The 23,568-nt window shown below is 39.4% G+C and overlaps 1 protein-coding gene across 1 annotated transcript in view; it reads left to right on the top strand.

Moving 5' to 3' along the window:
• adck1 (aarF domain containing kinase 1) overlaps positions 1–23,568 on the top strand; it is a 126,802-nt gene that overhangs the window by 63,754 nt on the left and 39,480 nt on the right. The window contains exons 5-7 of the mRNA XM_039671164.2: positions 2,036–2,194; positions 2,658–2,816; positions 5,659–5,775. Coding sequence (XP_039527098.2) covers positions 2,036–2,194; positions 2,658–2,816; positions 5,659–5,775 — 435 coding nt within the window. The remainder of the gene's footprint in view (positions 1–2,035; positions 2,195–2,657; positions 2,817–5,658; positions 5,776–23,568) is intronic.

Genomic DNA, 23,568 nt, shown 5'->3' with positions numbered 1-23,568 from the left:
ACTTCGTCAATTAATCATAAAGTGAATTATGTTTGCTTGACAATTTAAGGACAGAATTGTTCAGTAGGAGGTCCTCGCAAGTAAAAGTATACTAATTTCTGCTCAGAATATGGGCAGTTTCTGTATATCAGTAATTTATGTTGCAAGCTCTGGCGGGAACTGGCGAATCGGAATCATGACGCAAATAATCTCTATTTTTAACTGGTTGTGTCACTAAATCAGTTTCACATTCAGAGAAACAGAACTTGCTATGTGCTATTCACAGCTCTGTTATGCTTTGTTCTTTTGCATGTTCCTCATTTATCCTGGGTGCAATCCAGACTTCAACAGGCTGGATCAGAGCCATTTGCAGGGGAAATTTCAGGGTGAATACATAAGGTGAGAAACGTTTGTTTCTCAATGGTCCTTCACCTGAGACTGCAGACTCTGGCATGACGCCTCTCTCTCTCTCTCTCTCTGGAGAGAAAGTCCGTCCCATGCCGCTTAGCTGACACAGATGGCAGAAATCCAACCTAGACAATGATAAAATCCACTAACTTAGTCATCAGACATTTCAGAGCTTTTCAATCCACTTTCCTAATTCCATTTTTGCAATTTGGCTGCTGCCAAAATTGGAGCTGCCAGCTTTGGACACATTATGAACAAACACAATCTAATCTTTTCATTTATACAGATCAAATAGTTTCAGATTTTACAGTAGATGGGCTTCATAAGCTATTAGTTTAGTTGACAACACAAGACTAGACTAGTGCTCGTAGTTTTTTTATTTTTTTTTTAAATTTTTTTTAGTATATCGCTGAGCAGCAAATAAAAAAGAGGCACACACAAAACTGGGAAAAATCACATGGAGATATGTTCATAATTTAGTAGCCGTATAGTTTACATATTTATTATTGATTTGGCTCTGCCCTCTTTCTGGATGGAAAAAGTTCCCAAGCTCATTTTATAAGACTATGTTTGCCCTGTACATTGAGGATTCATTCAAATGACAAAATTATGTATTTCAGTAGTATAATTTCACCTCCCACAGTTTAAGCACCAGGAGCCTACTCTTCCCAAGATGCACTCTTTATGCTGACACGAAATGCAAAACTAGGATTAAGACATTGTTTTTAGCATTTGACTCGATACTTAGGAGCTTTGAAATGAACAGCTGAATTCGAGTTGACCTTCATCTGCTACACTCTCATTTGTTTGTGTAGAGGTTGCCTGGTGACGTTAATTGAATGAAAAGCTAGGATATCTCGGCACTCAATGTTGAAAGGTTCACCATCCCTTGTTTTTTTTAACCACACATTCATCCTTTTTGTCTCTCCAGTAGCAGTGAGATGCATTAGAAAGAAAAAAAAAATGTTTTCATTTTGGAGTAGAACAGCTTGATAATCCTTTTGGAGAATTTATTTATGGTTAACTCCTCTTGTGCATACACCAATGAGAAATTTGTCACTTCCTCTTGGCATTCCCTTGCATTGCCCCTGTTGTGTCTGTGTTGAATATTCATTGCAGTTGGCATTGTAGGAAAAAAGTGGCATACTGATCAGTCATGCTATTTTTCACCAACCACATTTACAAGATGCCCTGTTTACACCCTGCTCAACATAATTTCCCCTGCTGTTATAACTGAACTGACAATTAAATGATTTGTTCCTTGTTGAATAGCATATATCTTTGTAGAGAGTATTTACTTGTAGTATAACACATTTTGCAACTAATGTTGCAAAGAAAACTAATACAATTGATTTGTTCAAGTTTAAATGGATTTTTTTTTTTAAGTAAAGTAAATCAGCTTGGTTTTACTGATTTGTGTGGTGAAGGATTTTGACTGGTAACCAAAAAGTGTTGTTCTGGATACAGTCTTCCCTTAGTTATATAGAACAGATATATATATAAACTTCAACCTCAGAGTTTACTTTAAGTTTGGATAAAAGTAGCATTTAAATGACTAGCTGCATAATTTTCAGTGTCACAACTCCTGCAGCATTCCCTTCCTGCCTCTTTCTAGTTTTCTAATTTTTAAACAAAATTTCATCCTCAGCTCAGCGATCTTTTCATCCAATTTGACGAGAAACCTCACGGGGCCGCCTCCCTTGCTCAGGTCCACAAAGCAGTACTTCCAGATGGGAGGACGGTGGCAGTGAAAGTACAGCATCCCAAGGTCCAGCGGCAAAGCTCCAAGGACATTGTTGTGATGGAGGTAATTACAGAGGGAGCACGGCTACCGATGCCTGGCTTCTGATGCCTAATTCACACGCTCTGTCATTGTCACACACCCATGTATAGCTCGATTCGTCTAGGGGCCTATTCACCTCCCATTAGTGCTTAAAAAATAGATTCAATCATTCAACCTACAGTTTTATTCATTTATTGTATTGGAAATAGCCATTTGTCCATGCACCTACAATTTCATTTGTATCACGTATAATTACTCTATTATAGCCAATTCTTACTCAGACTCTTGGTTTGGAGTTCTGAGCTTTCATTAGTGATGAGTTTTCATGTCCCTTCCTGAGATATTTAGCACTTTTTTTTTCTTAACATGATGCTTCTTGTCAGGGCCTAAAAAACTATACACTTATACAAAAAAAAAACAACAACATCAATCTTCTTTATCAAACAATGCAATATGTAACTAAATGTTTGCCTGTGTCTTTCTTCAGTTTCTCCTTCAGGTTGTCCACTGGTTGTTTCCAGACTTTGCTTTTATGTGGCTGGTGGAAGAGGCCAAGAAGAACCTGCCTCTGGAACTGGACTTTCTCAATGAGGGCCGAAACGCTGAGAAAATAGCAGACATGCTCAGGAAGTTCAACTTTTTGAAGGTTTGTGAAAATGTCTTTTTATGTGGCATTGGGGAAAAACTGTTGATTGTCTTTGGGTGTACGGCAACATACTTAAATGTCCTAATTGAACTAAGGCCTAATCCTGGCTTAATTTAAGCCATTTTTGTGAAACCGGATAGCCTGGGTTTCCCCATGCTCCCTTGCCGCAGCGCGATTTTATTCACGCTGCTAGGCAGCCTGGACACCATAAACCAAATTTTCCCCTGAGATAGGGAACCAATCACAGAATGGGGAGGGAGCAGCAAGACGATGACGACGTATATACGACACACCGAAGCAGTTTGTAAATATCTATGGACCATGGCAGCGGACGCAAAGTTACGTTTTGATACAGCCTAATGTTTGACATTAAACAGATCGGCTCAACTGATTTGCAGAGGGGGGATTTAAAGCTGTTCCCTGTTAATGGTGATTCACTTTTTCAATTTTTACTTCATGTAACGTTGGCCTTTTTTGTTGATCACATAATTACCATTTCATGTGTTTTAACAGCTAGATCGTGTTGCTATTGACGCACTTGTTCACTCCGGTAATATCATTGTTTTTTAAATTAATAAACTCCTTTTTAAATCAATATTCTGTGTAAAATTATTGATTTATTTGGTATGTAGCCATGTTATAAGTGGGAAAATGTATAGCGAGACATGTGGTATCATTGAACCGAATGGCTGTGAGCTACGTACAGGCGCATTTGATAGACATTTGTAGCACCCAATAATACGGCTCTGGGCATTCGCAAACCATGCTTCAAATACGAGAAAATGAACATGTGTCGTTAGCCAGGCTAGAAACCGGGTCTTAATGTCTTAAATTACCTCCGGTTTTAAAACAAAATCACGATGACTCTGCAGCTAGGTTCACTTGTTCATAAATGGTAAGGTTACATCCTTGAAATGATCAATGATATGATTTTTAAATGATAAATTGCCAATAGCCTTCATGAAAGAATTAATTTGCTCACTTTCCTTTGGAACAACTCTCAAGAGCAGTGTGCCCTTCGAGGCTGCACAAATGCCATGAAAAATCGCTTTTCAACAGACTTCAGCACTACAAAACAAAAAGCTCAGACTTTTTTGACAGTTCAACATTTTATTCTGAGAATTTTGTCAACTTTCAAGTGAAGCAAGTCACATTACAAGTCCTACTTAAACACCTTACTAGCTGTACCTTGCACTTTTTCACACTGTCTCGGCTAGATGCTACATATCAGAGTGCCCTCATAATTCTTCCCTGCAAAAAAAAAAAAAAACTTTGCAAGGTAAATAATCTGTCATAACAACTGCCAAATGCTTCCAGGCAAGTCCCCTTTTCATTTTTAATGAATAACAAAGAGACCTGGCTGGCCTTGCAGGGTAATAAGAATTGCCTGAGTTTACACCCGCAGATTTGTGCCTCTAATGCACACTATTAGCTCTGTCAAAACGTTTGACAGCGGAGCACAAGCCGCCATGTCAGGAATAAATCCCCAGCTCTTCGCATCAGCCTCTCGCCCTGTAAAACAAGCATGATTATACAGCAGCGGCGGTGTGGCAGAGTCGCAGGCAGTTCAGAGTGTGTGGCTGTTCCACGAGGCAGACACTGAGCTGAAAAATGGCTCTGTTTATATGGTGGTAACGGAGGGATTTTTTATCGTTGACGTTCGTTTGATAAAGAGAGCGGAGAGGAACTAGGCTGAAAGTGTCGCCGGAGGTGGTGGCAAAAGCCAGGCCTTGGTATCAGGAGCAGGGAAATTATCAAAGAAAAACAGTCTGTAAATCTTCCTCATTATGAGCAGAAAGTTTTTTAATTAGTGAGACGAGTTGTTAGAGCGATAGAGCACCAGATAAGCAGCGGTGTTCAGGAACAGGAAGCTGTCGTATGGAAGAGGAAGGTCATCTGAAGCATCGAGAAAGCATGCTGCTTTGAGCTTTATGTGCAGATTATAGCTAATTTTGTGCATCTGGTATTATCCGTCACAATGAATCTTATTGCCGGAACCCATTTTCTCTATGTCACTGTAGATAGCGACTCTCAGCAGTGTGCAAATTGGCGATTTTGGTGTGGCTAGTTATGCTGCATCCTCATAGTGCACAGCCTATAACTGTTTTCCACAGTTTAGTTTAGTACTACTACTCTAGCTTGTCGACCAACGCCAACGGACGCCGACAGAACCCAATGAAGTGTCTGCACCGACAGACAGTGTGAATTGGCCTTAATACCAATCAAAACACCCTTGCAAAAATGTTCCATATAGTATGAATATGGGTAGTATGAATGTAATCTGGACATACTGTACTACATCCATCATGTTGTTACTGTCACGTGACCTAACAGCATCAGTTGTGTCGCTTCACTGCCATTCATAAATCCCCTCCTGTGGCCTCAATGGATTGTGAAGTGTCTATCGAATGCGCATTTCATAATCCCGATGGAAGTAGTTGGTCATCCGGGGACTTTTTTCAAATACTGTGTATTCGGACATACTACTCTTTTGGTATACTGTTTTTCGTATACTATATAGTAGGGAAGTATTTCATTCTGGATGCAGCGTTAGAACAACTCAGGAACCACATTGCAAAGCTTGAGAAAAAGCACAAAAAATGATTTTGCTACTTTGAATATTCAACTTTATCCCAGCTAATTTTCCTAATTCCAAAATATTACTTTTTGAATAGGAAATTTTTCATTATTTATTCAAAATGAAAATAATAATAAACAAATCCAATAGGGTCCTCGCACTGATGATGTTCGGGCTCTAATTAGAACAAATTAAGTAAAACATGGCACAGCTTCCTGCAAAAAAAACTGCTGAGAATCTGTTTCTTGTTTTGTTTTCTTTCAGATCCCAAAGATTCACTGGGATCTTTCTACCAAGCGCATTCTAACCATGGACTTTGCGGAGGGTGGTCAGGTCAATGACCGGGAGTACATGAGGAAACACGGCATCAATGTCAATGAGGTAAGAGAGAAGCCCTTATCTCTGCGTTACTCTAAAACAGAACATCGGTTCTTCAGAAACACTCAGAACTGCAGCCCAACAAACGACTCTTGTCACAACTCAAGATCGCTCAATCAGTAATTTCACTCTGCTGATGTTAATTCGAGCATGGAAAAGTGCTCTGGAATGTTAATGAAGCAGTCACGTTTCTCGCTGTGGGTTCTGGAAGCTTTGAAGACGTTTCTCTTTGCCCTGTTCCGAGAGGCTCTGACACCGCTGAAATGGAGGCTGCTTGGTTTGATGAATTATGCCTCTCACATTTCATTTCATTTTTCTAGCCCTTAGAAGATGAGCACTAAATTAAATCAGGCTCTTTTTCATATTTATATCACAGACTGTTTTTCCGTTGCGGCTGCAATTTATTCTACTCCGCCGCTTTTGTCAGCACAAGGACTCGCCACGAGATCGAGCGCCTTTTTAATTTTGCACTTTCGTTAAGGTGACTCGTATCTCAGGGTGAATGGGGTTACACACAATGGCTTTGGTTCGAGTGAGCTAATCTGTAGTTATGCGGGGCCAGGGGATGACAGAGAGACGAATAAACTTAGGGGGCGACCCTTGTGAGGCCCCGAGGGTAACGGATGCTAATGGACTATTGATCGATGGACCAGCGTCTGTTCACATGGAGATGTTTTACGTCACCATTGCCACTGCATTATCATTGTCTTGTTTTTTGATGATGGTTATCACTTTGTCAGCTTGCTGTAGTTAAAAAAAAAATGCACAAAAAGAAGATGAGATGAGCAAACTTCACTACTCTTAAAATGCAATATTTTGACCAAAAAAAGTAAGTCATAATATCTCTATAAATCACAAATTAGTGCTGAAAATTCACCCGAAAAAATGTTTATATATTAAGTAACATGTGATAGTGCATGTTTTTTGGATAATCTAGAACATACTAAATGTACTTCATCTCATTTCATTGTCTTTTTTTTTTATTAGGGCCATAAAAATTCTTAAATATCTTAAATAGCATAGAAAAAAAAATATTGTGGTATTTGCATTTGCTCTTTGTTGATGTATGTTGATAGAAAGATGAGAAACTGTTATATTTAGGCATTATCACACTGAAAAATCATTATCACAGTCCTCTTAAACTTTGTCTTCACTCATTATCACTCATGTAAATGTTTTTTTTTTATTTTTTATTATTGACTCAGATTGAAAATCAGCAAACAGCTTGCATTTCAGCAAGTCAGAAAATATTCAATATTCTTCAAAACATCGTAGAGTAATACAGGTTTGGAACGATGTTAGTGAATGATGACAATTTTCAATTTTGAGTAAACTAAATTCCTTTTAATAACATTCTTGACTTGTTTGGGACACTTCTTATTCACTGTCATGTGCAAAAAACATAAGCAGTCCTAGTAGTAATCGCACTTACACTACAGTATACTATCTTGCCACCCAACTCCAGTCTTCCCAAAACATTGATTCTCCATTCTGTTCACCCAAATATTACATCTTGTTCTGTTCAATATTTTAGTTATTTCACAAGCAGCTTCATTCATCATATTCCCAGATTTCATGCGTCACTCTTCCATGGAAGAAAGGGAAATATGGAAAGCTCCAGTGAGATAGATGAAGAGATTTTTAGAAACGCAGAGTGAGGAAAAAAGACTGCAGCCGCTGAGAGCCGTGCGAACGCGCCGGCTTTTGTTAAATGACTAAATGGGATCATTTTAGCACCTGCTTTGTTTGTGTCACTCTGTCATTATATTTCCCCGACCTGTTTTGTCTGTCTGAATTAATATGCACATTTGCTGCCAGTTTGTTTTGCAAAGCTCGCTGAGGCTTTAAACGGCAACCTTTCCTTATCGTTGTACTCCCAGGCGTCAGTGAGCCTGACAGACGGGTAAACACAGCCTGAAACCGGTCTCATAAGCCACCGAGCCATGCTTAAAGGGCACCGCACACCTTTGAAAGACGGAGGAGGGAACGCTTGGCGGGCGGATGGCACATCAAGCATTTATCACACCCCCCTCTCACTCTCACGTACACACGAGTGCACATAACATTTATTTTCCTTTACGCGGTGTCACACACAACCACTGCTTGGATTTCTTCTGCCGAGCCATTTTTCTTTTTCTATTTCTTTGCAGATAGAGGGCTGGGTTATGGGCGGCACTGATTAACTGATGCTCCATGGTACAGTGTGGGAAACGAGGACGCATTTTTTAAAAGAAAACGGCGTACAAATTGTATGCAGAGCTTGAAAATGCAATCAAAGGGCTCGGTTCATCAGACTCATTTGGAGTGGTGCAATTTAGTGAACACTTCCGCTTATATTTCCCCTCTCTCGTTCTAATGTGTCGCCGTGTGCGCGTCTGCTTTGCGAGTGCGTCTGAACGCTTTTAAGAGGGTTTTAGAGGTTCGGGGGAATGAAAGCGATCGTGGTATTAGCAAGTGTGCCACGTGGCCGCTCAATGGGGCTTTGCTAAAGAGACGCTCTCCATTGGAACAGGTTGAAAAGGCAGTACAGCCTGCTTGCTTAAAAAGACACTTTATTTTGAAATTGCAGAGCTGTGGGGGGTTAGCAGAGCCGGTGGGAAACAGAGCTGGAGGCTGCGAGAGGAAATGAGTCTGCTCTCTGGAAGGGCATCTGAGCAGCGGGACCTGAAGACTATGGAGAGCATATTTTTGGTGCCTTAAACTTCACCCATAGTCACGGTTTTGCATGAAAAGCAAACCGACTGCTTTAAATTCTGGGAAACAGAGCAGAAATGTATTTCAAATAGATTTGAAAAATATCTGTGTATGTAGAGTAGAGCTCAAAAAGACACTTAATCCACTCAAATATATGAATGTTTTCATTGTACAACAAAATATTGAACCAAGTTTTCTTTATTTTAGCGGGAGAAAAATAGATACAATGTAATTTTGTGGGGAAAACATGGTATTTTATCCTTTTGTTTGTTATATTTATTTGCTTGCACTGTGCCTTCATGGATTTCAGTTCTTGTGGTTTTATTGGCTTTAAGGACCTTTAAAATGTATTAAATAATTTGGCGAAGTGTCATGTGGTCAAGACCTGCCTGGAAATACTTTAGCTGTGAGCTTATCTTGGAATGTTTGTCAACCAATCAGAATTGAGCATTCAACTGCACTGTATAAATGTTATTATTATTTTAATAATCTGTCGGTTTGCATTTTTTTAGCACTGAATCCATTTGAATAATAAACTGGACACATGCTAATTTTATAAGCACTATTACATTTATTTATTTTTTTTCCTTTGGAAATCCTGGCAAATAGGGGGAAAACCTTTGGGAAATTAGCTGTGTGAAATTCCAATCACTGTTAGATTTCATGCTATCATTGGATTGTGTGGCTCCCAAAACATATGCTGACAAATGAAATTGTGGTGCTGTGCATATAGAGGACAACACATGTACGTTTTGTGTTGGTGGTAAACTGAATGTAAATGGCTGATTGGAGGGTTGGAAAGAGGGAAAAATCAGTATTAGTTTTTTGTCTAGTAAAGATTTACCAGTAATATTCATAGTTTTTTTTTATTATTATTTTTTATTTATTTAATTTTTTTATGGAATATTGCAGTATTATAAATTATTTATCTTTATACACTTTAACAAGACGTAAAATAAGTCTTTGATGTCCCCAGAGTGTATATGTTAAGTTTTAGCTCAATTTTAGCTAGTTTTTATTTATTTATGTTCTATTTAGCTTTTAGCTAGTTTTAGCTCTGTATACCCTACAGATATGTTAAAATTGCCATTTTTTGAGGGTGAGTAAAACGCACCATTTTTGTGTCTGTCCCTTTAAATGCAAAGCTGTTATGATTGGTGATGTCACTAACCCAGGAGGAATGTTGGTAGTCCCTACCAGCCGTTTGTTGTAGTCCTTAAAGTGACGCTATGCAGTTTTTTTTAGCTTAACTGAACAGCTTCAGAGTTATTGAAATGGTTGCATGACTTCTTTACGGTTGAATGGTGGGCGTCTTGACAAAGCTAGGAAAGCATTGTCGGAGGAACAGAGAAGGGAAACGAGCATTGGCGTAATTTGCGGGTGTGATATGTCCCCATTGAAACATCTCGCAGCATGGATGCCATTACAGACAAAAAATAAATAAATAAATAAAAAAACATCTCCAGTTATCTCTAGTAGAGCATTCATTTTGTTCGTTTGTTAAATAAGAGGCAATCTGAAATGTGGTGTTTTTGATATCAAGTGACCAAAGAGCTTGTTGTCGCTGCGATCAGTGGTGCGAATACAGTGTTCTGTTGTGACGCACACAGTCTTCACACAGATGCATGCTTCAATCCGTTGCAGAGAGACTATATTTGTTGTGGTGAAATCACAAAACCTAATACACAAAAAAACGTGTCCCTGCTTGATATACAACCACTAATAAACAATCGGTTTTGATGTGGAAAATAAACTATACTGCTAGTGCGGATTAGAACCCAGAACCTCTGACACGCATGAAAAAAGTTCTGTTACTGGACCATTAAAGTACATGGGGATAATAGTCGGATCTGTGTATTTAATCACGCGAAAATTCTCACCACTTACAGCATATATTAGATCTCATTAAACACAATGTACTATTGTATACTATGTAACACATCACACCATGTCACGGTCTGTGTGAGTGGTATTTACGACGATATCGTTAAATACAAGTACTCTACAGCAACTCTAACAAACTCTATAGTGTCCCTTTAAAAAAAAACTATTTCTTTAAAAACAAATATCTTCCTTAGCTTTGAACTTTAAACATTGTAACTTTGCAGATGTTGTTGATGCTCAAATAGCAACATTACACACTAACTAAAGTTAGAAAAGTGAAATAATAATCAACCACCCCTTTAAAATACAGATATTTTAATCTCTTCTCTGCTCCGATGGCGTGTTCACTGGCGTGAGGGTGGGAAAACCTGTCACTCACATTAGATAAACAGCAATAGCAAACTGAAATCCAATTAATACGCAATGGATCAAAATCTTATCGTGTCTACAAACAAATTCAATTGAATATCTGTCATTATAGGGGAAAAAAAAGACTATCACGACTTCTGTTTCATGCTGACTTTAATGTAAATATATCAGTAGTGGTGTGTGTGTGTTTTTGTTTGTTTGTTTGTTTCCCCTATGATGTAATTCCCACACTTAAAAAAAAAAAAAAAACACTCTTAAGCCAACCGAGTTTTGCTGACTTCCCAATCTGGCCAGGCTTTTCCTGTTTAGCTGGCTGGTCTCCAAGGCTTATTGTTATGTCAGTATGGAACACTATCTGAAATTGATAGAAAATAGCTTTAAGTAATTGTGTCCACCATGGAAACTTAGTGCTGTAGCCTCTTTAACTTAGCGTAAAGAGGTCAAGATCAGTCATCTCTTCTCCCTGGATACCCTCACTTCCCCTCAATCTTTCACTCATGCCCTATTGCCCTGTGCCTTCCTCTTTCACTCTTGTTCTCTCTTGCATATAGAGGTCAGAGTTTCATAATATCGTACTGAGGCTACAGTTTTACACTTTTTTATTTTTATTTGAAAGACTTTGAGTACTTGAAAGTTGAGACACATAATATACGATACACTGAGACTAATCTGTGAATGTGCAAAATCTGCTTTCACTTAGTCTTTTTCTCTCTCAGAGTTTGAGAGTGCTTTTATAGAATCAACCACATGCAAAATGTTCTTTCCAGATGCGAGCAAAATAAGCGGTAATGATTAAAGTCAATGCTATATTAGCCAGCATCATGGATGATCCTGCCCTCCTTAACCTCGACCGCTCCCCTTGCAATATTCATTAGCTGCCGGACAGCCTTTACAATGCTCACAAACGTAAATAAAGCAAACAGTGTAGCCAAGCGCTTTATCAGGGCCGAATACTGGCTTTGGCATTAGCCAATGATGATGAGAATTATTAGACAGCTGATGGGATAGATACAGAACATAATAAATGATGGAGTCTACCTCTGAAAATGGATAGAATTATTAACTGGCTCTGGCATCTGCGAGCTTCTGTGTGGGAGCTGGCGTGCAAGTAATCAAAAGATTGATGATGGCTGGAATGGACTTTTCTCTCTGTGTTCCGCCAACGTGCACGGAATGTCGGAACATTTTGTTATTTTCTTTACTATCCAGATCTAGCGAAGTGTACAGGCATTGGAAATTAGCTTGAGCTAAGGAAATCCCAAAATGCATTGCAACAAGCTCTGCTCAAAGGATTATATCCAAGAACAGTTGAAAAATGCAAGTTATAGATATCTTTATTAAATAATAGAAATTGCTACTAATAACTAAGTAAGGTTGCACTGTTTTTCCTAATATTTGTTTGCTATTTTTTATTAGATTATTACGAGGCATATTGTTCGCCTAAGTCAGTTATGAGTCTAGATTCTGATTGCTTATTTTTGTTAATATTTATTATTAAATACATTTCAATAAACATTTATTCAAATGGGGGGGGGGGGGGGGCGTTTTAGTTCGCCAACAATGGGTACAATTTATGTTTAAATATAAAATAAAATATGCATTTAAAGAATAGCAGTTTCCATAATCTCCACGAATTCAATGCCGGATTCAACAAGAAACTGTTACTAAAACATGAAGCAGTTTCAACTTTAAAACCAGAGGCAGCAGTTGTTGGGCAACAAACTGTAAGTAGGCTAAGACTTAATCATTTTAAATGTATTTGCATGTACAGTATAATTCAACACAGTCTCATGAAGATGCGTATCTATACCACGAGTGTCATTTCTCGTGGCATTTATACGCCAAAAGTGTTTTTTTCGTGTATATGGTAAACCCTGGGTTAGGTTTAGGGGGGAGGGGGGTGGGGAGTTTGTGCGTATTATACGCAAAAAAGTGCGTATCATATGTACGCGAAAATCGCGTGCCATATACACGCAAAAACTGTTTTTTGGCATATAAATGCCACGAGAAATGTCATTCGTGCCATAGATACGAACTTTCATGAGATCGGGCTGGTATAATTTCAGACGTAGCCTTGTGTTTTAGTTTTATCAAATGCCAGCGCTGGCTTTATATAGCCACTAGGCTACTAGTTATGCTATTTTATGTCTACGACAAACACATACAAACATTTTGGACCTAAATTTTGTATAAATACTAATGTTGTAAATGTATTTTTCATGTATATACTTTATGGTGTTATTTTTCGATTTGATCAAGAACGTAAACCAGTGCTAACTCTGTTTGTGTATATAGTAATGTTAGCCAGTTAGTTAGATGCTATTTTGTGTAAGACAAACTTGTAGGCTATAAAGTAAATATATATATATATATATATAGGCAAATTACTATTCAGAAACGTTTTTAAGAGCCATGTTTGGGGAGGTTCTGCTTGCCTCTCCTCATTGCCACTTTCTGGGTCTGATTCTGGCTCATACTGATACTGCAGTATCGACACCATTATTTACATTTGACAGGAGCAACACATGCAACTTCACCCGTATGGGCGTGAATTTTCCGGACAACGTGCACTACAGTTTAGCCAGTCACAACACACCAGCCCAAATTAACCAATCTGAGCCCACTGCCTGTTTCTGAGGGAGTGGTTTCATAGAATCAGGAAGTCAACCAGTCGTTCAAATGACAGAGAAAGCTTACAATAAAGGTGAAATTCATGGAAAATAAGACTTTTTAAAAAAAGAAAAACCATGAATACATGTTATATTGCACACCATAAACACAATCATGCAAAGAAAAAAAGCAGTAAACCTCCGCTTTAAAACTCAATAGCATGACGGGGCACTGAACGTCTGTTTCATGCTGAGCGCTCTGTTTTTTTTACTGATTACTGAGAGTTTAAGAATGTTCAACTTAAAATAGCAGCACTCATAACTGTCACATTTTACCCAGCCGTCCAATCACAGTGGAGGAGGGGCGGTACAAATACCACACGACCAACCGTCATATTCTGCTTGTAAAATGAAAAGAAGAAACAACAAGAAGTTAATCTCTTCATCCAAAACTAGTGCTAGAGACATTTTTTTATATATATTCAGAAACATATTTGCAGAAATTAGATGCTAATACCATTACCGTAGATATTCCATATCATAGCACATATAGCATCTCAAAAAAAAAAAAAGCCTGCTGTCAAAGCACTCTCAAACACTTTCAGCAAACGCCCTCAGGCGTTTTCAGAACAGCGCTGGCGTTTTCAGCTGGCTTTAAACGCATTGGTGGACGTGCGGCCTAAGAGAGTGTAAACTTTAGTATCCAGTGTGTCTATTGGGGGTGCTTCTGATTCGGAAGGCTGTGTCTTAGTAAGGCTGCATATCTCGGCTGCCACTTCATCAAGCTCCGTGAAAGGCCGCCTCAATTTGAAGGATCCTTGGAAGGCAGCCTTCAATTTGCATCCCTCATTCAGCTCATTTTGAAGGATGCATGTATCCTTCACGTTCTTCAATCACCCACCATTCCTTTGCACACATTCCAATTGACGAAAAAGCACTGACTTTGAGCTTGACTCTGCATTGAGCTTGTTCATTATCAATTGTAAGACAAAAAATAATGTTTTTGGAAATGAAGGCATACAAATGCAAATTAATCACTTAACGCAAGAGTGCCAATAATGTAAGCCACTGAGCAACTGCAGACAGGTTTCAGTCACTGTGCATTCATAAAAGACTTTTAATTTTCCAAAATTAAGTTTTTAATAGTATTTTCATGTGCCATGACCGTGGGTGCAGGAACACGTGTGATGTAGCTATGCATGCTTACTGTACTAGAGGAGGACTGTAGCCTAAAAAAAGCCCCTGAAGGACTGGACTAGGAAGATCACGGCCTCACTAGGATGCAGCCATCCTTTTGAGAAGCACCCAGTGTGTCTGTGTGTGGTGTCAAATCCCATCTGGCCAATCCTTGTGGGTCAGGCAAAGCGAGGATTTATCTCTATTAGCAGCGATTCCTACATCACAGTGAATTGAGTGCTCTTTAAATAGCCACATGAGCCTTTGGGCTGCTTTTGAGAGTCCTCCTCTACTCCATGAGATCTCTGGAGGGCCCTGGATCTGTTACAGCATCCATGCTGCTCTCAGAGAGACTGGATATGTGGACGAGGAATCAATCCTGATGCTATTTTAGCCTAAATACTTTCGTAGAGTTCTCTCTGGCTGTATTTCTCCTCTTAGAATAAAATCAGATTAAATTGGAAAACAATTATAGTATTTATAATGTTTTCTATTATTTATTTAAATTTGGCGGGGGTGGGGGGGTGGGGGGGGGGTTAGTCGGGATAAATGGAAGATGTCAGAAAATGATGAGAAGAGGAGGGAACGGAATGGGCTAATCATTTGAGATTGACTAAAACTTGTGTTTGCCTACATGAGCAACATAGCTTCAAAGTTTTTGACCTGCTGGGTCATTGTTCTGAACTGTTTTCTGTTGTTTTTTAGTGAATTATGAGTAAATAATGTGTGCAATATGTATATACTATACCATTGACACTACACAACACATACATGTTTCAATAGTTTGGGACCTATGATATTTTTAAAGTCTATGTTGCTCACCAAGGCTACATTAATTTTACTATTTAAAATAAATGTTTTAAAATGTAATTTATTCCTTTGATCAAAGCCGAATTTTCAGTATCATTCAGTGTCACATGATCCGTCAGAAATCATTCTAATATGCTGATTTGGTGCTCAAGAGACATTTATTATTTTTATCAATGTTGAACACAGTTGTGTTTTTGCACGTACTGAGACATATATATATTTTTTAAGATTCTTCAAGATAGATTCAATAGAAAATTCAAAAGAACAATATTTGAAATAGAAATGGTTTGTAACATTGTTTTTACTGTTTGTACTGTAATATAATGTTGACATTATGCTGATCACTGCCCACACTGTTTTCCAGATTGTGGTCTCATCCATTCAAAAAAAAAATAAAAAATAAAAAAAAATAGTTAAAAAACAAAAATCATCCACTTTTGGAGGCGCAACTTAACTTGGCAAAAACTAACTTCTTGAAGAGGTGCTTTTCGCTGTGTCATGTAATCTTCTTTCACACAAGTGCGCTTTCCTCCATGGTCTGACTGGGCCTGGCAGAGTGTGCGTATGTGTTGATATTATTTCTGTGATGATTATGAAGTATGTAATGAGGAGGTGAAGACGTGCAGCTGTCACACAGAGCAGAGCCAGCGCTGGAGTGAAGGCGCTTGTCAAGTGTTGCTCCATTTCAGCGCCTATTAAAAGCCTCAACCTCTATTCTATTCCACAGGAAGTTTAGTCCCCTTTGCGAGACGCTGTTGTGAGGCGCTCTCAAATGATTCGGTTTGTCTCAAAGAGTCATTACTGCAATAATAAGGTGTGAAATACTATAATCCGCATGTTCTGAATCAAATCAAATCTTTGACTGTTTGGAACCACTTGAGTTTGTTTTGTATTTCATCAGAAGTGTTTTAGACTTACTGTTGGATCAGTTTGAGCTATGTGCTGTGGCGAGTGATGTGGTGAGTTTTATAAAGAAAGATGCGTATGGACACACAGGTGGTGGTGGACACTGTATAAAAACAGCAGTGTTGTTTATACTTGTTAAATTTTTATAGGAAGATCACTTGTCTGAAAGCTATATACACTCACCGGCCACTTTATTAGGTACCCCATGCTAGTAACGGGTTGGACCCCCTTTTGCCTTCAGAACTGCCTCAATTCTTCGTGGCTGGTGCTGGAAGCATTCCTCAGGGAGTTTGGTCCATATCGACATGATGGCATCACACAGTTGCCGCAGATTTGTCGGCTGCACATCCATGATGCGAATCTCCCGTTCCACCACATCCCAAAGATGCTCTATTGGATTGAGATCTGGTGACTGTGGAGGCCATTTGAGTACAGCGAACTCATTGTCATGTTCAAGAAACCAGTCTGAGATGATTCCAGCTTTATGACATGGCGCATTATCCTGCTGAAAGTAGCCATCAGAAGTTGGGTACATTGTGGTCATAAAGGGATGGACATGGTCAGCAACAATACTCAGGTAGGCTGTGGCGTTGCAACGATGCTCAATTGGTACCAAGGGGCCCAAAGAGTGCCAAGAAAATATTCCCCACACCATGACACCACCACCACCAGCCTGAACCGTTGATACAAGGCAGGATGGATCCATGCTTTCATGTTGTAGACGCCAAATTCTGACCCTACCATCCGAATGTCGCAGCAGAAATCGAGACTCATCAGACCAGGCAACGTTTTTCCAATCTTTTATTGTCCAATTTCGATGAGCTTGTGCAAATTGTAGCCTCATGTTTCCTGTTCTTAGCTGAAAGGAGTGGCACCCGGTGTGGTCTTCTGCTGCTGTAGCCCATCTGCCTCAAAGTTCGACGTACTGTGCGTTCAGAGATGCTCTTCTGCCCACCTTGGTTGTAATGGGTGGTTATTTGAGTCACTGTTGCCCTTCTATCAGCTCGAACCAGTCTGGCCATTCTCCTCTGACCTCTGGCATCAACAAGGCATTTCCGCCCACAGAACTGCCGCTCACTGGATTTTTTTTTCTTTTTCGGACCATTCTCTGTAAACCCTAGAGATGGTTGTGCGTGAAAATCCCAGTAGATTAGCAGTTTCTGAAATACTCAGACCAGCCCTTCTGGCACCAACAATCATGCCACGTTCAAAGTCACTCAAATCACCTTCCTTCCCCATACTGATGCTCGGTTTGAACTGCAGGAGATTGTCTTGACCATGTCTACATGCCTAAATGCACTGAGTTGCCGCCATGTGATTGGCTGCTTAGAAATTAAGTGTTAACGAGCAGTTGGACAGGTGTACCTAATAAAGTGGCCGGTGAGTGTATATATATATAAGTGCTGTGCAAAAATTAATTGTGATTAATCGCATCCAAAATAAAAGTCTGTGTTTATATAATATATTTGTGTGTGCTGTATATAATTATTTTGTATATATAAATACCTATGCATGCATGTATATATTTAAGAATTATTTGCGCTTAAATTCTGTATATATATATATATATATATATATATATATATATATATAAATACATAATCTATATTATATAAATATTTTATATGAATAACACATTTTCTTAAATATATACATGCATGTGTGTGTATTTATACATACAAAATAATTATATACAGCACACACAAATGTATTATGTAAACACAGACTTTTATTTTGGATGCGATTAATCGCAATTAATTTTTGCACAGCCCTAATATATATATATATATATATATATATAGTTTTTTTTTTAAATTTAATAAAATAATGCAACTCATACTGGTTTGGAACACGAGGTTAAGTAAATGATGACTCATTTTTGGTGAACTGTCCCTTTAACATTAAAACTAAATACCTCTTTTAACCACTTGTTTACCAGCATCATCACAAAAAAGACTATGAATTTGCTCGGCCATCTTTCAGTGTCCCCTTGACATGGTCCAATCAAACATGATGACTGTGACACTGAAGTCTGACAGTGAAGAATCCACTCCAGCGGCTGCAACACACTCTCTTCACTGTCGCCCCTGTCCAACCCACCAGATAACAAATAGAAAAGACGTAATTAATTACCATAATTGAAAGACGGCGTCCCTTTGAGATCAATTGTTTGCGGCTCTGGTGGCTCTTTCTCCCAGTGGTAACTGATTAATGGGATGCAGGACTGTAAATGGCCTCTCTGTAATGCTTCGTGTTGTTATGCATTAGTAGCTTGTAATAGAGGACTTTTTTTTCCCCCAGCTCCGCCGCACTCTGCCTGTCAGATCGCTTGCCTCTTTAAGGTGACTGTGAGTCGTGTTTCTACACGCCGACAGTGCTCGGCGCTGACACTACAAAAAGCCTGTGCTGGCTTATCCTCCCGCTGAAAGGGACTTGTGGATAATGATACAGTGTATAATTGATATTATGAACACAGGCCTTTTTTTTTTTTTTTTCCCTCCTTTTTGCAGAAGGCGTTGTCAAGGTGCCGGAACGAGCCGTTCCTTGGCTGCGTTCATGTGTGCGTCGCGGTTGTCAGTATTTAGGTCAAACAGAGGCGTCCTAACAGGAAATCCCGGCTGACAAGCGCAGTGGAGGTGAGATATTAAAGAAGACAGCTTGTCTTAGAGTGGATGACATGCTTGCAGATTGAAACAAACACTCCTTTCAGTACCTGACGCTCAGCCCAGGTCTTTAACTGTGCCCTGGAACTACACTCAGCCCCCGTAGTAACACATAATGCTCAATCATCCCGGACTAGACGTCATAAATGGACGTCATATATGGTTCATGACTGGCGTAATGTGGCACGCGCTTAGTTTCTTAAAGGGATAGTTCACCCAAAAATGAAAATTAAGTCTTTAATTACTCACCACCAGGCTGTACCAACCCTGTAAGTAGGGATGCACCGAATATTCGGCCACCGAAAATTTTCGGCCGAAAATGGCCCAAAAGTGCATTTTCGGTTTTTGGCCGAAAGACTTTTATCACCGAAACAATACGGCCGAAATGTTGTGATGACGCAAACAGAAACCGCGACCTGCACGTGCTTGTCTGAAGCAACATGTTTGCGGTTCGGACGTATTTCAGTGAATCTGAACCCGCGAGGAGACGGAAGCCTTGTTTATCCACCTATATCTGCTCTAAACAATGCGCGCCGCCATGACAACGACTCCGGATGCGAGCGGGTCAAGTATAAACTGTGGAGACTCGCGCTTCGGAGGCAGGCGAAAGTATGCGCGAGTCTCCTCAGACAGCGCGCGCACCGCTCCAAACAGTCGAGGCGTTTATACTGGACCCGCTCTCCGTTGTACTATTCCTTGAAACGACAGGGGACGACTCAAGTAACTGTCCTCTAACCATTAGGAATCGGTGAGAAGAAGAAAGATAAACACATGACAATGTTTATTTTTTAGTATACCACCACCAATACAAAAATAATCATGTAAAACCCAGTAAACCCTGAGATTATTACTTGTGTGACATTACAAAAAAATATATATGGGAACATGTATGTATAGAACTAAATTAATGCTCTCTTAAATATTTTCTACATTCACTAAACATGTTTCGTTAAGTTTCATGTACATTTGTATTAATCATGGACCTTTGTTCATTTAAAAAGGCTTTTTATGCTATTGTATGCTACATTTTTTAAATGTAAGAAACTAATTTAGACGTGCAAAGGGTGCTGGTGTGATGAGAAGAAGTTCGCACTCGGCTTTGTTTTTATGAGAGAACATTTAATTTTAAAACCTTTCTGCAGGCCATTCGATTATTATTTAATGTACACATGAGTGGGGTCAAAAACATTTTATTTTGAATTTTATTTTATACTGTGCATTGTGCTAAATAAATATTTGCATAATTTGTAATTGATTTATTCTTTGAAAATTTTGTATTAATTTATGCAATTGCAATGCCTTGATTTTAGTAACGTTTGTACACAGTCATAGCCATAAATGCAATGATACTGATAATTGGCATAATTTCTTTCGGTGTTTCGGTTTTCGGTTTTCGGCCTTGGTTTCCTCTTTTTCGGTTTTTTTGGTTTCGGCCAAGAATTTTCATTTCGGTGCATCCCTACCTGTAAGACCTTCGTTCATCTTTGGAACACAAATGAAGATATTTTTGATTAAATTTGAGAGGTGGATTGCTGCTACATAGGCTGCTTAAGGGATCGAAACTTGACGGCCCAGAAAGTCATTGAAGTTTTCTTTCTGTTTAAATATTCCATGTGACAACAGTGGCTCAACGATAAGTTTATCAACCGACGAGAATAGATTTTACGTGAAAAAACAAACAAAAATAACGACTTTATTTGACTATTCCTTTTCTACCTTGTACTGTAGGCCTGAGACGAGGGTTCAAGAGATTTCCACGACGCATGCGCGAGAACTGAACTGAAGTAGTTGAAGGAGATCACAATTCTAGCCAAATTCTCTGGGTGGGCAAAGCAGAGAAAGGGGAGGTTACCTTTCCTCCGTATGATGCCATACAGGGAAGATTCAAGATCAGTGCGTCTGAGCTTTCATTTTCTCAAAGGCAGAGAAAGCTTGGTTTACACCGATTGAAATTTATTGCCACTAGGGGAACATATACAGGCTCGGGGAACTATCTATCCCTAGTTGCACTTTCAATGTACTTAGTTTACTCACCGATATAAAAACTGACTATAAATAAGGTAACTACATGGATTAAGGTTTGGTTTAGGGGTAAGTTCAGGGTTGGTATTTGGTTATTACCCAGTTAGTGTTAGTGTCATATTAGCTTATATGCGTCAGCCAATGTTTATAATCATGCATCCCTAGATTATATTGGTAACGCTTCCTTTTACAGTCCAGTTACCCATGTAAATACTATGTACTTATTTTAATAACTACAATTACTGGATAATAACTAGTACTAACCCTAAACCTACCCCTAAACCTACCCCTGTTCCATGTACTTACCTTATATTAGCCAGTACTTTCTAGGTAAGTACACTGTAAGTACTGTACTGTAAAAGGAAGCGTTACCATTATTTTCTATCTCAACTCCACATAAATCATAAAAACTTCTGTTCACAGAGGCTTGCAGTGACTGCCGGTCGAAGAATACATTCAGATTTAGAGAGGCTGGTTAGATATGGAGGATTTCTAAGCATTTGTCATAGACATTTGTGTATGTTGTGTCGCAGGGTTATGGAGGGGAGAGATTGACGACGTCAGAAGGGTGGAACTTCTTATCTCCCTCACAGATCTGTCAATTCAGCCGCACATGTGCCAGGCGCCGAGGACGGCTCATTAGATTTAGTGCTGCGCTCTGTTAAAAGCCTTTCTCTTTGTCTTGCCCTGTATTGATCAGCACAGGGCCAAGATTACAACAGGAAGGTTTAAATAAATCAGCTTTTTTAGAGTTAAATCCAATGCCATTTGCTTTATATTGTCTCTGTAAATAAGCAGATGTAATCGGCTCAGTTGCCCAGAATGGCGAGTGTGAGTGACGGATTTATCTGGGTTTTTTTTGGGTGAATTGTTGGCTGGTCATTCAGAGAAGATGAGTGAGTTGGGTTAATCCATTCTAGTTTTTGATATGCTTTGTAGACAAACTATGATCTGAGAAGTCTCTTTTGTGTCAACATGAAATCACAATTGTCCCTAATTGTACACAGTTCGTCATTTTATGCCTGCTAAATGACTTTAAAATGCCTTTTATTCACTATCCAATCAAGTCCTGATAGATAAAAACAAGTCCCGTCTTACATCCTTACTCACTTCTCTGTAAAATGGGTTGCAAACAACATTTCACGATTACTTTATTTTTAGCACGTCATACTGTAGGTCAAAAACCAGCTTTCGTTTTGTGAATTGTCTGTAACACTTCTTCATTTTTCCAGATTGAAAGAAAGAACGTATATCAGGTGTTTTTTTTTCCTCTCTTTTATCGTTCTGCCGTGCCACAATGGCATGTTTTTCACTCGGCCGGCAGAAGAGATCCATATGGAGACTTTTTTATTCTGTGTCAAGAGCCCCAGTAGGAGTAATTGCTTCGTCCCTTCTGAAAAAATTCAATCTACCGCGACACGACAAGCCAGCTGTGTTCAGCTAATGCTCAGGTAGACATCATCCGCTCAGGCCGTCCTCACAGGTAATAACACGTGCGCACATACGCTCACAAAGGCACCTTTCTCTGTCGTCTCCGTCATTCTGTCCCAAAAGAGAGATTCTCTGGCAGGTGATTTTTTTTGTGTCCTGTGACACGGACCACATCCTCAAACGAGTTGAAAAGGACGACGGGATTCGGTTAGCTATATTTTTACCATGCTGTTGAAAGGATCTGTCCCGTCCCATTCCTGAACCCCCCTTTGCAACATAGCACGCTGGGGACGTGTGAAGACGGCATTCTTCTAAAGGACCGACTCCAGCATGAAAGGAAACCTGTGCTGAGTCATTCTGACTAGGTGCCTACATGTACGTGTGATCAGTGCACCAGTCCCCAACCCCCTCCCCCCTCACTGAAATTTCAGACGCACGTCAGACGCGCATTCGTTTGGTGCATGTATATGTTGGCCACTGGCAGGAATGCCTCTTTTCCTCATCTTCTTTGGCATGCATTATGCAGTGCTGGTGAAGTTGTCAAGAGTAGCATGGCCCCTCGTCATCCCCCTTTGGACGGCTCGCTCTGATGCTGCCAGGGAAACGGACTCATCAGTTTGGGGAAATGGGACAGAAAATATGATTTATTCTCTGCATGCACTCACTCCTACCCCAGCGGAAGCGGAGAGCGGAGTAGGATCCTGGGAAGTTGGGAGAGAGGAGGAATTGGAAGATAGACAGGACCTTTATTTGCAATGCTGCAAGCTAATTTTGCACTTCATTGATGCGTTAATTAATCAATGGCAAATATTTGTTGTCGTGATGGCCTCCCTCCAGCGGTTGGGGTTAGCAGAGCCAGGTGACCTTATGGATCTTAATTTTCTGGTCATTTCATCAGAAGATGAAATTGATCATTTTGCTGTTTCTATGAGATACTGACTTAATGTTGACTATATTTATCCTAAGTATATATTGTATATTTTGGATGCTTGAATATGACTGGTTGACGAATGTTCTAAGGTGTGCGATTATTTTTAGGAAACGTACGGCTAAAGTAGTTCCAGGTCCTGACTGCATTACAGTTCCAAATCATTTCGCCAAATGATTTCAGTTATTTCAAAGGTCCTTACAGCCTACAACAGCAAAAGAACTAAAAGCCACAAAGACACTGACCAAGCAAATAAATATAGTCAACAATTGGATACAAATTACTGATTTTTTCATCTTTTTGT

Source organism: Pimephales promelas, chromosome 15, assembly GCF_988280905.1.
Source record: "Pimephales promelas chromosome 15, fPimPro1.hap1.1, whole genome shotgun sequence".
Taxonomy (NCBI): domain Eukaryota; kingdom Metazoa; phylum Chordata; class Actinopteri; order Cypriniformes; family Leuciscidae; genus Pimephales; species Pimephales promelas.
The sequence above is the reverse complement of the archived record's forward strand: the minus strand, read 5'-3'. Positions and strand labels throughout refer to the sequence as shown.